The sequence below is a fragment of the Stomoxys calcitrans genome, chromosome 4 (assembly GCF_963082655.1).
Source record: "Stomoxys calcitrans chromosome 4, idStoCalc2.1, whole genome shotgun sequence".
NCBI classification, from domain to species: domain Eukaryota; kingdom Metazoa; phylum Arthropoda; class Insecta; order Diptera; family Muscidae; genus Stomoxys; species Stomoxys calcitrans.
In genome coordinates, this window is record NC_081555.1 from 132,145,392 (window position 1) to 132,159,210 (window position 13,819).

The window sequence follows — 13,819 nt, forward strand, 5'->3', positions numbered from 1 at the left end:
TCGTATGTTACTGTTCAATATCTTCCATTTGATACCCATATTGTTCTTATCGGTCCACTATTGATTTTGGGTGGTGTTTTTGGGGTAACGAGGGAGGGTCCGCCCCTTTCATAAATCAACAAATTATAACGCCCATATCTCCTTCCTGACCATATTTGTAATATACTCCTGAAAAACTTTCATTTGAGTATCATATTGTCGTGATTGAGATGGACCCCCAGTTACTTGGACCCAATTTGTACTATCAAGTGAATACTCTACTTTCGAATACGTTTTAGTTGAGTCCCATATTGTCTCGATCGGTGTACTTTTATTTTGGGGTGGTGATTTTGGGATAAGGGGGAGTGTACGTCCCCTTCCGATATAACAAAATTGTATAGCCTATTATTCCTACCAGACCATCCTACACAGTCTGTGAACATTTCGAAAGAATCGGTTCAGCCTATTCGGAACAAACACACAAAAACACTTTGAGTTTTATCTAATAGACAAGCTGGGCGGGCCCGCTCCACTCTAATTTTATCTGAGCCTTATACTGGCACGGTCACAGTCCTGTTTGTGGGTCCTGGTACGTCGTTTCAGATATTTTGCCTCAATGTAGATATCATATTGGCGCTTTACTCCCAAATACCTTTTACTTGAGCCTTATATTCCTATGGTCGCTTAATATGTCCGGTATGCGAATATTTTTGGAGGTGAGGCGGACACCATTTATCAGATTCGTTCTCTAGTCTCATGTATCTTTCATTTGAGCCCCATATTGGCATTATTGGCTCATATATCCATTAGGCGTCTTTGGACGTCGGGCGGCCCCCTAGATATCCCGCCCTAAATAAGAATACCAAATTTCTGTTTTAAGTCATTAAATCACCCCACCCATCTCCGCGATCTGGCGTTTTTGAAAATCAAATACGTATTCTACTATCAATTATTTATTATCTTCTCATTGCATGAAGGCTTTTGAAACAAGCCCCAAGACTTTGTACTACACATTCATGCTATTGGCCATGCATCCCGACATCCAGCAATTGGCCTATGAGGAAATCTGTGATATTTTCCCCGCTGATGATGATGGCGACTTCGATGTTAATTATAAACATCTTAACCAACTGGTCTATCTCGATATGATAATTAATGAATCCCTTAGACTCTGGCCAGTTGTACCCCAAGTTGGAAGGCAAGTTAGTGGCAGCGATCTGAAGCTGAGCAACGGCGTTGTCTTACCCAAAGGACTTCGAATTATGATCGACATTTACAGTTTGCACCGCAGTCAGGAAATATGGGGAGCAGACGCTCACAAGTTTAATCCGGACAACTTTCTTCCACACAATAAAGACTCAAGGCATCAATATTCGTATATTCCGTTTACTAAAGGCCTACGAAATTGTATAGGTGAGTTGTTATACAAAGTCATTTACTAATCAAATATGTGCATAAAAATACCACCAGCATTGTGTCTAATAAACTGCGCATAACTTATCTAGCAATACCCCCCACCAAGAGGTGGGGGTATACTAATTTCATCATTCTCTTTGTAACGCCCCGAAATGTTCATATAAAGCCCCATAAGGCGTATAAATTCTTTCGCAATTTTTATCCAAATTTTGCACTATGACATTTTCTGTAAAATTCAATAGATGTTCTAAGTGTGGTTTGAATCGGTCCAAAACCTGATATAGCTCCCATATAACCGATCTTTTGATTATACCTCTTGAGCCTCTAGAATGCACATTTCTTATCCGATTTGTCGAGCTACTGAACACAGTAGAGGGGATGGCCAGGGCGGCGTCGGTGGCGGGGTGGGACACGGTAGATGGTTCCCGGACTGCGAAGGCACTATGGCCGGTCATCGACCAGAGGAGGACGAGGGAGTTGCTGGCGTTCGATAAGGGGTCGCTGATTACTCTGACAGGGGTCATAACCGGACACTGTGTCATAGGCCGCATGGCGGCGCGCATGGGAATACCGCACAATGACTGCTGTAGGAGTTACCTCGACGAGGATGAGGAGGAGACTATGGAGCACTTGCTTTGTTCCTGTTCAGGCCTGCAGAGACATAGGCCCTCCTTTCTGGGGAGCCGTATCTTCTGTGATCTGGGTGAACTTGGGAAAGTACCTTTGGTATCTATCCTGAAATTTGTTGAGGGAACAGGATGGTTCTGACGGGGGGTGCCACAGGCTCCGGCGAAGGTTGATCAGTGCTTAAGTAGGGATGGGCGGTTGTTACGTCCGTCCGTCCGCATGTCTGTCGAAAGCACGCTAACTTTCGAAGGAGTAAAGCTAGCCGCTTGAAATTTTGCACATATACTTCTTATTAGTGTAGGTCGGTTGCGATTGTAAATGGGCTATATCAGTCCACGTTTTGATATAGCTGCCATATAAACCGATCTGGGATCTTGAATTCTTGGGCCTGTAGAGGACACAATTATTATCCGAAATTTTACATGACATGTTTTGTAATGTCTTTCAACAACTGTGCTAAGGAAAGTTCAAATCGGTCCATAACCTGATATAGCTGCCATATTAACCGATCTGGGGTCTTGACTTCTTGAGCCACTAGAGGCCGCAATTATTATCCGATTTGGCTGAAATTTTGTACGACTTCTCTCATGCTCATTAACATACGTGTTGAAAATGGCATGAATCGGTTTATAGACTAATGCAGCTCCCCTATAAACCGATCTCCCTATTTTACTTTTTCAGCGCCTAAAGTGCGCAATTCTTCGTCTGTCCAGTACAGATCGGGTAAGAATTACGACCTCTAGAGGCTCGAGAAGTATAATTGGGAGATCGGTTTATAAGGGAGCAAGTTGAAAGTCGAAGCTGAAGTAATTGTGCAAAATTTTAGCCAAATCGGATGGGTTAGGTTGAATTGGTAGCCCACCAGAGGTGAGTTCACTCGGAGGCCAGTTTGGCCCATTGTGGTACCCTACTGAGAGAAAGGGAAGAAAAACAAGTAAAAGCGTGCTAGGTTCGGCCGGGCCGAATCTGATATACCCTCCACCATAGATCGCATTTGTCAAGGCCGATATCTCTTTATAGACAAACAAAGGTTAATGGATAAGAATTTCAGGCCATATTTAACACGTATGTTAAAGGTCATACAAGAAGTCGTAGTGCACATTTCAGCTAAGTCGGATAAGAATTGCTCCCTGTGGAGGCTCAAGAAGTATTATCGGGTAATCGGATGATATTGGAGCTATATCAGATAGTGAACCAGTTTCGACCATACTTGGCCCAGATGTTCATGGTCAAACCAAAGCTTTTCATACAAAATGTCAGCCAAATCGGATAATAATCGCGTTTTCTAGCTGCTCAAGAAATCATGTTCCGAGATCGGTTGATATGGCAGCTATATCAGGTTATGAATCAATTAGAGCCTTACTTGGCACAGTTGTTGACAATCAAAACAAACCAAAAAATGCATAATTTCAGCCAAATCGGATAATAATTGCGCCCTCCCTCGTCTCAAGAAGTCAAAATCCGAGATCGGTTTACATGGGAGCTATATCAGATTATGAAACGATTTGAACCATACTTAGAACTGTTGTTGGAAATCATAACACAAGACTTGGAGCAAAATTTCAACCAAATCGATACGAATTGCGCCCTCTAGAGGCTCGAGAAGTCAAGATCCGAGATCTGTTTAAATGGCAGCTATACCAAAACATGGATCAATTTGGCCCATCTACAATCCCATCCAACCTGTATTAAAAAGTACTCTTTATGCTAAATTTCAATCACCTAGCTTTACTTTTACATGGCTAAATCGTTTAAGAATATCAAGACGATCAAGTATATATATATACTCAGACCCAACAATATATATATATATATATATTGGGTTGCCCAAAAGGTAATTGCGGATTTTTCATATAGTCGGCGTTGACAAATTTTTTCACAGCTTGTGACTCTGTAATTGCATTCTTTCTTCTGTCCGCTATCAGCTGTTTCTTTTAGCTTGCTTTAGAAAAAAAGTGTAAAAAAAATATATTTGATTAAAGTTCATTCTAAGTTTTATTAAAAATGCATTTACTCTCTTTTAAAAAATCCGCAATTACTTTTTGGGCAACCCAATATATATTGTTGGGTCTGAGATCAATACTTCGATGTGTTACAAACGGAATGACGAAATTAGTATGACTCCGTCCTATAGTGGAGGGTATAAAAAGTATCTGTGAAGAATTGTATTCGATCGTTATCGTGATTTTGACAGACATGGCTAGATCACCTCAAAATGTCAAGACGATTGAGGGTCGCGGATCATTATATCGAGGTGTTGCAAACGGAATGACTAAATTAATGTGTCCCTATCTGATACATGATACACAAATTGTTTTGATTCGTTAATTTTCTAGTCTCATACTTTTAATTTTTTTTTCACTTACAGGGATGCGATATTCCCTTATCGTAATGAAGATCGTGCTGGCAAGGCTACTGAAGAGGTACGAATTCTCAACAACAGCCAAAATAGAAGATCTGGTTTTTGAAAATCATGTTTCGCTTTATTTGACAAACACCCCGGAACTAAAAATTTTAAGAAGAAAGAAAAATGCATAAACTTTTATGGAATTTATTCTATAATTCAATGTAAACAATGTACAAATAAAAAAATAATGGAGTAAAGTAGAAGATCCTTGTGACCAGGGATTTGGAGCAATCGGAGTGGAGCGGAGCGGAGCAGACCTATTTTTACCGGAGCGAGAACGAAAGTTTTTGAACGCAGAGCGGAACGGTTTCCAACCTCAAAATACGCTCTGACAAAATAAAAATTTTTTAAAAACAAATATTTTTGCTTTACGAACTTATTTTGTCGATTTTTAAATTATTACAAAAGTTTCTTCTTAAAGCTAAAACATTCTGCGGTAGAGCAGAATATTGCATACCATCCTCCATAGATCGCATTTGTCAAGTTCTTTTATAAGCAGAAACTAAAATTGGATCAAGCATCAAATTCCATGGATTTTTATATTCACCGCCATAGGCTACCGTAGCGCAGAGGTTAGCATGTCCGCATATGACGCAGAACGCCTGATTTCGAATCCTAGCGAGACCATCAGGAAAAATTTTCAGCCGTGGTTTTTCCCTCCTAATGCTGGCAACAGTTGTGAGGTACTATGCCATGTAAAACTTCTCTCCAAATAGGTGTCGCACTGCGGCACGCCGTTCGGACTCGGCTATCAGCTTAATCATGAATCGGAGTGCTCTCATTGATATGTGAGTAGTTTGTCTCTGTTCCTTAGTGGAATGTTCAGGGGCAAAAGGGGCATTGCAACACATCGAAATTCCCATTTCCGATACTACAAAGTATATATACTCTGGATCGTCGTACAATTCTAAGATGATTTAAAGATTTCTGTATGTCCGTCAGTTGTAATCACGATAAAGGCTTCAAAAATTGAGATACGAGTATTGAGCTAAAGTTTGGCACAGATTCGTATTTTGTTTATACATAGGTTATGTATTGAAACGAACAAAATCGGATCTAAAAGGCGATTGTTTAAAGAGCTGTAAGAATGTTTCAAAAAAAATCAGAACAATGCATGAAATCTTTATTTGAATGGATGATTTTTTAAGAGCTATAAGAAAGTTTTCCAAAAATAAAACATAAAATTCAGAATAATGCATAAAATCTTCATTTGAGTCAATAGTACGGTCCAAATAATTTAATGTTTGAAGATTATTTTATGCAAATGTTGACCATGTCAAACGGTTTATCCATTTAGTCCAATTTTGGTGTGCTCTTTCCAACATTTCGGCCGGTATCTCACGAATAAATACTACAATGTTGCCTTCAATGCGCCAATTGAAGCGGGATTCTCTATAAAGACATGTGCTTTAACATAGGTCCACAAAAAATATTCTAAAGGCGTTAAATCGCATGATTCTAGGCGGCCAATTGACCGGTCTTGAACATGAAATAAAATGTTCACCGAACTCGCCTCTCAATAAGTCTATTGTTAAGCGTGCTGTGTGCCGTGACATCGTCTTGTTGAAACCACACAAGTCAAGCTCTTGAGTTTTGGGTAAAAAAAGTTGGATATCATCTCACGACAGCGCTCATCATTCACAGTTACGTTACAATTAGCATCGTCTTCGTCTTTGAAGAAGTACGGTCCAATGATGCCTCCAGCCCATAAACAGCTCCAAACTGTGACTTTTTCTGGATGGATTGGTAACACTTGCAATGCTTCTGGCTGATCTTCACTCCAAAATCGACAAGTCAGCTTATTAACGTACCCATTCAGCCAAAAATGAGCTTCGTCGAGCACGCATTTTTTAATAAAGTTCAATAATTTGCAAGCGTTGTTCGTTTGTAAGACTATTCACGGTTAAATTATAGACCAAACTAAAGTTGCTTGACAGTTAAACAAAACACGAAACGTGCGTTAGCATTTTAAGCCAGTGGTTCCAAAAAGATAATAGCAAAAAAATCACCCTTTATTTATGATTTTTTTCATTAATATAATAAAACTTTTCATAATATTTATGAACAAAAGGTAAGGAGACCCGATCATTATATTTATAAAATTCTCTCTGTACACCTACATAACCTTGTTAGAACTCGAAATCTTTTTGTCGAAGTAACGTGGTACGTCAAATTATCTCACCTTCGTCTTGCTCGTGTACAGGCAGTTTCCAGCATTCTCTAGGTGAACCGCTAGGCCAATCGTTTGCCATCTCCAAGGCCCTTTTGACATTTCTGCATAGCTGATTCGTATGCTTACCACCAAGAAGTGTTATAACATCGTCTGCATAGCAGTCAGGTTCACATTCCGCCCTGTGTCACCTTCACCCTTATGCTCATGAAAGGGAACCAACAATTTATCCACCTACTCCTTAGCTTTTGGTTTATCCAGTTTATCCTGGTCTAAGGATTGGATCAGTATGTCGGTCCGCACATTGTTAATATCCCCCTCGATGGTAATGCATACAGCTAATGTATTTATGTTGGCATGGAAGGTTTCTTCTATTTTATGCCCAACCTCGTGTTGGGCAATCACCACCAAACTTCCCTTGACATATGCATGCGCTTTGTTCCATGGTTTTGAGAAGAAAAGACGTAAGGCTTTTAGGTCTAAAGGTGTTAGGTGTCTTATAACTTGCCTTGCACGGGTTTGGGTACAAATACTAACCTTGCCTTCCGCCGGACTTTTGGAGTATATGCTAGTCCTAGGTAAGCTTTCAATATAATAACCAGATGGGGCGCCTCCTTTTGTACAATAGTTAAGCCGGAAATATTCCATCGGGTCTGGATGACTTAAACGGTTGGAAGTTCCTCAAGGCTTCCTTCACCATAAATTCCGTAATGGCAAACCTTCCAAGAACCTCATAATTACAAGATTAACGTGTCTAAAATGACTTGAGAAACAGGGGAAAATGAGTGCTAAGAAATTCCAATTGGGGCTCAATGATAAGGGATCTAGTTTTTGTGCCGAGTCCGATCGGAATGCAGCAGTGAAACATGTCTTTGGGAAGAAAAATTTTAAATGAATGCTATGCAATGTAAACATGGCATAGTATCTTACAAATGTCGCCAACAATAGAAGGGGATATATAGCCACTATATAGACCGATCTCCAGACTTAAAGTCTTGAGGCAATAAATTGGTTATTTTTCATCTGATTTCGATGAAATTTGGTACAGTGAGTTACAGGAAACCCCTATCAATTTTTGTGAAGTGAGGTCCAGATCGGGCCATATTCGGATATAGCTGCTCTATAGACCGATCTCGCGATAAAGGATAAAAAGACCGTAAAAAATATATTTATTACCCGATTTCGATGAAAATTGACGCAGTGAGTTCTGGTAGACCCAAACTCATGCTTATCAAATGTGGTATAGATCGGATAACATTTGGATATAGATGCCATATAGACCGATCTCCCGATAAAGTGTATTTTTTTATCCGATTTCGATGAAATTTGACACATTGAGTTCTGCAAGATCCCTTCACCTATTTGTTGAATGTGGTCCAGATCGGATCATATTTAGATATAGCTGCCATATACTACACTAACCTACAAGAGAGTGGTGAGCGTTAGGATCACAACAAAGTTATAAACAGTCATTCTTATTCTCACTATACCGAGTTAGGTTCCTCACCTCAAAAAGGGGCAGTATCAGGTGATCCTCATGATACATCAATTAAAAGAATTTATGCGAAAATTCAAGAGAAATCTTCATTCGTTCGAACGCAATCATTATTTCAACAGAGGGATGGACATGGTTACATCCATATGACTCAAATGCCTTTCTTCACTTATGCCTGCCTTTGAAAACGTTCACCACGCCGATACACGTGTTTCTTGTTTTCGCCTTGTCTTTAACAATACAATTAAGTTTCCTTAAAATATTCGAAAAAAAATTTAGCTTTGTTCCGCAGTTTTGTAATCATCATTATTTTTAATATGTCATTGAACATTTATAAAATTTTATAAAATGTCTTTTCAGTTCGATGTTATTTTTACTTAATGGATGTCTTTGCAAATATATTGTATATCACCCATTTGCATCTAGCCCGAACGGTTGCTTCTTCATTTACAAAACGTAATACACATTCGAAATTTGTTGACATTGTGTTCAATTTTATGTCATTTACATTTAGTAAATTTGAATACATTTTAAATGAATATTCCATGAATACTGTTTATTTCATTCACTTGTCTAAATACATATGTAGGTCGTTGGGGATTGCAAATGGGCTAAATATATGGTATCGGTCTATATGGACCGATCTGGGCCACATTGAAGAAGGATGTCAAAGGGCCTAACACAACTCATTGTCTCAAATTTCGACGAAATCGTACAACAAACGCGCCTTTTATGGATCCAAGACATTAAATCGAGAGATCGGTTTATATGGCAGCTATATCCAAACTTAACCCGATCTGGACCATCTTTTAAAAGGATATCGAAGGACCTAACACAACTCACTGCTTCAAATTTCGGCGAAATGGAACTATGAATGCGCCTTTTATGGGCCCAAAACCTTTAATCGAGAGATCGATCTATATGACAACTATATCCAAATCTGAACCGATCTGGGCCAAATTGAAGAAGGATGTCGAAGGGCCTAACACAACTCACTGTCCCAAATTTCAGCAAAATCGGACAATAAATGCGGCTTTTATAGGCCCTAGACCTATGAATCAAGAGATCAATCTATATGGCGGCTATATCCAATACGAACCGATCTGAGCCAAATTGAAGATGGATGTCGAGTGGCCTAAAACGACTCACTGTCCCAAATTTCAGCAAAATCGGATAATAAATGTGGCTTTTATAGACATAAGACCTTAAATCGGTGGATCGGTTTATATGGGGGTTATATTAAGATATAGTCCAATATAGCTTATCTTCGAACTTAACCTGCCTATGGACAATGAAAGAATCTGCGCAAAGTTTCAGCTCAATATCTTTAGTTTTTAAGACTGTGGCGTGATTTCAACAGACAGGCGGACGGACATGTCTAGATCGTCTTAGATTTTTACGACGATCAAGAAAAGAAATACTTTACGGAAATGGATATTTTGATGTATTGCAAACGGGATGACAAAATGAATATACCCCCATCCTTCGGTGGTGGATATAAAGACGAATTGCTATGCTAATGGACCTATATCAAGTTATGGTCGGATTCGGATAATAATCGAATTGAATGTCGGAGACCACACTAGAAACCATTGTGTAAAATTTTAGCCAATTCGAATAAGAATTGCGCCCTTTAGGAGCTCAAGAAGTTAAATATGGAGATCAGTTTTTATGGGTTGTTTTTCAAGCTATAGACTGATTTAGATTATATTTGACACGTACGTTGAAGGTCGTAAAAGAAGCCGTTTTACAAAATTTCATCCAAATCGAATAATAATTGCGCTCTCTAGTAGTTTAAGAAGCTAAGATCCCAGATAGGTTTATATGGTAGCTATATCAGGATATTGACCGATTTGATCCATATCTAGAACAGTTGTTGAAAGTCATTACAAAACTTGTCATGCAAAATTTCAGGCAAATCAGATAAGGATTGTGCCCTCTTAAGGCTCAAGAAGTCCAGACCCCAGATCGGTTTATATGACACCTAAATCAGGTTATGGACCGATTTGATCCTTACTTAACACAGCTTTTGGAAGTCATAACGAAACACCTCATGCCAAATTTCAGGCAAATCGGATAAGAATTGTGCCTTCTAGAGGCTCAATAATTCAAGACCCCAGATCGGTTGATGTACCAGGTTATGTACCGATTTTAACCATACTTAGCACAGTTGATGAAAATCATAACAAAACACATCATGCAAATCGGATAAGGATTGCCCCATCGAGTGGCTCAAGAAATCAAGATTCAAGATCGGTTTATATGGCAGCTATAGCAGGTTATGGCCCATTTACAATCCCAACCGACCTACACTTATAATAAATATGTGTGCAAAATTTCAAGCGGCCAACTTTACTCCTTCGAAAGTTAGGGCGGATTTGGCTAGAGCGACTTAAAATGTCACGACGATCAAGAACAAGTATACTTTATGGGGTCTTAGAAGAATATATCGAGAAATTACAAACGAAATGACGAAATTAGTATTCCCCCATCCTATGATGGAGGGTGTAAAAACAAAATGATTTTCTCTTTCGAACAAATTCCGTTATGTTACTTTAATTGGCTTCTTGGTGTTGGTTTCATGAAAGCTCGATTAAGCAGAATTGTGCTAACTGTACGAAAATCTCAAATTTTTGCAAAATCGGATGAGGCTTCTAGGGGCTTAAGAATTCAAATCTCGGAATCGGTTTATATTAGGGCTATATCCAAATCTGAACTGGTATGGCCCATTTGAGGATAGCAACCTCCATCAATAAGTATCTATGTATGCAAAATTTCGACCGCTATCGTGATTTCGACAGAAGAACGAACGGACATGACTAGATCGCCCAGAACGACGAGACGATTCAGAATATATATACTTTATGGGGTCGCAGATCAATATTTCGAGGTGTTACAAACGAAATGACTAAATTAGTATACCCCTATACTATGGTGGTTGGTACAAAAACTGATATATTGTACGTAGTTTTTTGTTATGAATTTCAACAACCGTGGTAAGTATTGTCCAAAGTGGTCTAAAACTTGTAAGTGGTCTAAAACCGTAAGCCAGTAAAAGTTAATTTTCGTTATGTTAAGTAAGTCGTTATGTTAAGTACAACTATGGCCTTCAACTAAGTTCATTTTTTGTAAACATTTTACTGAATCCATGTTGGTGGTTTCCCAAGATTCGGCACGACCGAACTTAGTACGTTTTTATTTGTTTTATCACATGCAGGCTAAACTAGAAGGAAGGATGTATCGAACTAATCTTGATATGACCTTAAAATATAGACCAATTACCCGATTATGGTCTTAGTCCCAAAACAGTCGCATTGATCATCCGACTTCCCCGACTTAATAGTAGGTTGTGAGTGAGTTGTTGAGTAGGGTGCACATCGGGCTATCTTTGGATATAGCTGCCATATGGACCGATATCCCGACTAAGGTTTCAGGCCAATAAAAGACGTATTCATTATCTAATTTCGCTGAGATTTTTAAGAGTGAAATGCATTGGATTCCTGAACAATTTTGCCGAATGCAGTCCAGATTGTATTATATTTGGATATATATTATACAATGATTGAAGATTCCTCCCAAGTAAAGGAAAACGCCAACCATAGGATAACCCACACCAACCTAGTGTACCGAGTTTCGCCCATGAAAGTTCTTTGGCACTTGAGGTGTAAATGTTGTATAGTCTGTACATTGATAGGTGGGATTTGTATCGAAGTTTTAGTGCGCCGAGTTTCGCCCATGGAAGTTCTTTGGCACTCGAGGTGTAAAGGTTTTATAGGCTGTACATTGATAGGTGTGATTTGTGTCGAAGATTTTGTAAGAATGCTTTTTCAAAATTCTATGGACGTTTCTTCATTAAATGCAATTTTTCAATAGCTAAAATAGCTGTGTGTATTCTATAAATTAATCGAAATATAAAAATTTACTATACCCATTAATAAAAAGAAAAACAAATTAAATTGCTAATTGCATGCGGTGCGGATTTTCAATGAAATTCCCTATGTTCAATGAAATATTCTGAGGGTCACTACGAAATTGCATAACCTCATTTGTCGGTCTTATAAGAGGCCATGTATATTAAGTACATTGTTATTGTAATGTGGTAATCATATTTATTCATTAATGGCGTGTAAATATTGGGTTGCCCAAAAAGTAATTGAGGATTTTTCATAATAGTTGGCGTTGACAAATTTTTTCATAGCTTGTGACTCTGTAATTGCATTCTTTCTTCTGTCAGTTATCAGCTGTTACTTTTAGATTGCTTTAGAAAAAAAGTTTAAAAAAGTATATTTGATTAAAGTTCATTCTAAGTTTTATTAAAAATGCATTTACTTTTTTTTCCGCAATTACTTTTTGGGCAACCCAATATATGCTATCTTAGGTTAATGCAAACATATAGAGGTTTATGTGGAAGTTAAAAAACAAAAAGTCGCCAATGAATGAAATGCCAGTTCACACGATTTGATATAGGACTTCTGTTGGGATGTAGTAAAATGATAATTTGAAAAAGATACAGAGAGTATGCTGAGGATATAAGGAATGTATTTCAAATAGCAGTAATCCCGCCGTTGCTTTTGAACGTTAAAAAACCTTTGAATCGTGTTGATTCTTATTCTAGTCGTAGGTGAATGTAATTTATTTGATTTTTGCTTACAAGCAACTCCTTAATACCTTTCATTTGATACCCATATTGCCTCCGGTTAAGAGGGGTTCAAAATCCTTAAGACCCTGTAGTTTCTTCCCGGGTCCAATTTTAAGATTTGTTTTTCTACCTTTCTATTGATACCTATTACCGGCCTACAGTTTCACAGCCTGTTGATCGTAATACTTACAGTAATGATCATTAGCACAAGAAGACACTTTGAAATCTCAAATTCAGTGAAATTAGGTTACAGTAAAACGATTTGGCAGTATAGGTTGAGATTTCACATAGTCTTTGTGCTAAAGATCTTAACTATGAGTACCACGAACAGCAGGCTTTGAAACTGTAGGCTTGCCAGATGGCAAAAAATTGTTCACGATGATAATGATGATGCCGATGAAGATAATCTTAAACCAAATGTCGAAACGCGTCCACCAGTGGTGTGATGTGTGACCAGCCTTGTCTGAGAAACTGTCAATTTATATTCTTCAAAACTCATTTAACACAGTCTCTCCTTTTTGTGTTACCTTCGTTTGTCCATTCAGCTCGTCGACTCAGAAAATATAAAAAATTAAAAAAAAAAAAAATAAAAAAATTTTCTAAAGCAAAACTACAAAAAGAAAGACCATTTCCTACAAAGTTTAATATTATTTATATATACACAAACACTAATTAATTAATTTAAATTATAATTGCAAGTCAATGACAAATGTGAGGTCTAAGGTCTAAGTTCCATTGAACTTGAAGCTTAATATAACAATATTCGATACAATATATATACATTACAATAATTCAATTGTACAATAATACATTTTTCAAGGGAAGGTAAATAAAGGATATGAGGTAAAATATGGTTTGAATCGGTTTATAATCTGATACAGCTCCCCTATAAACCGACCTTGAGCAACTAAAGGGACCAATTCTTATTCGAATCGGGCCATAACTTAATATAGCTCCAATAGCATTGCTATTCTTTTCTTTTATTCTTAGTTGGCCTAAAAAGAAATACCGGGAAAAGAACTCTACAAATGCGATCCATGGTGGAGGGTATATAAGATTCGGCCCGACCGAACTTAACACGCTTTT

At 38.1% G+C, this 13,819-nt stretch overlaps 1 protein-coding gene across 1 annotated transcript in view; it reads left to right on the forward strand.

Moving 5' to 3' along the window:
• LOC131997025 (probable cytochrome P450 313a4) overlaps positions 1-4,560 on the forward strand; it is a 35,067-nt gene extending 30,507 nt beyond the window's left edge. The window contains exons 7-8 of the mRNA XM_059367272.1: positions 957-1,392; positions 4,391-4,560. Of these exons, the coding sequence (XP_059223255.1) occupies positions 957-1,392; positions 4,391-4,560 (606 nt within the window). The remainder of the gene's footprint in view (positions 1-956; positions 1,393-4,390) is intronic.
• The last annotated feature ends 9,259 nt before the right edge of the window (positions 4,561-13,819 follow it).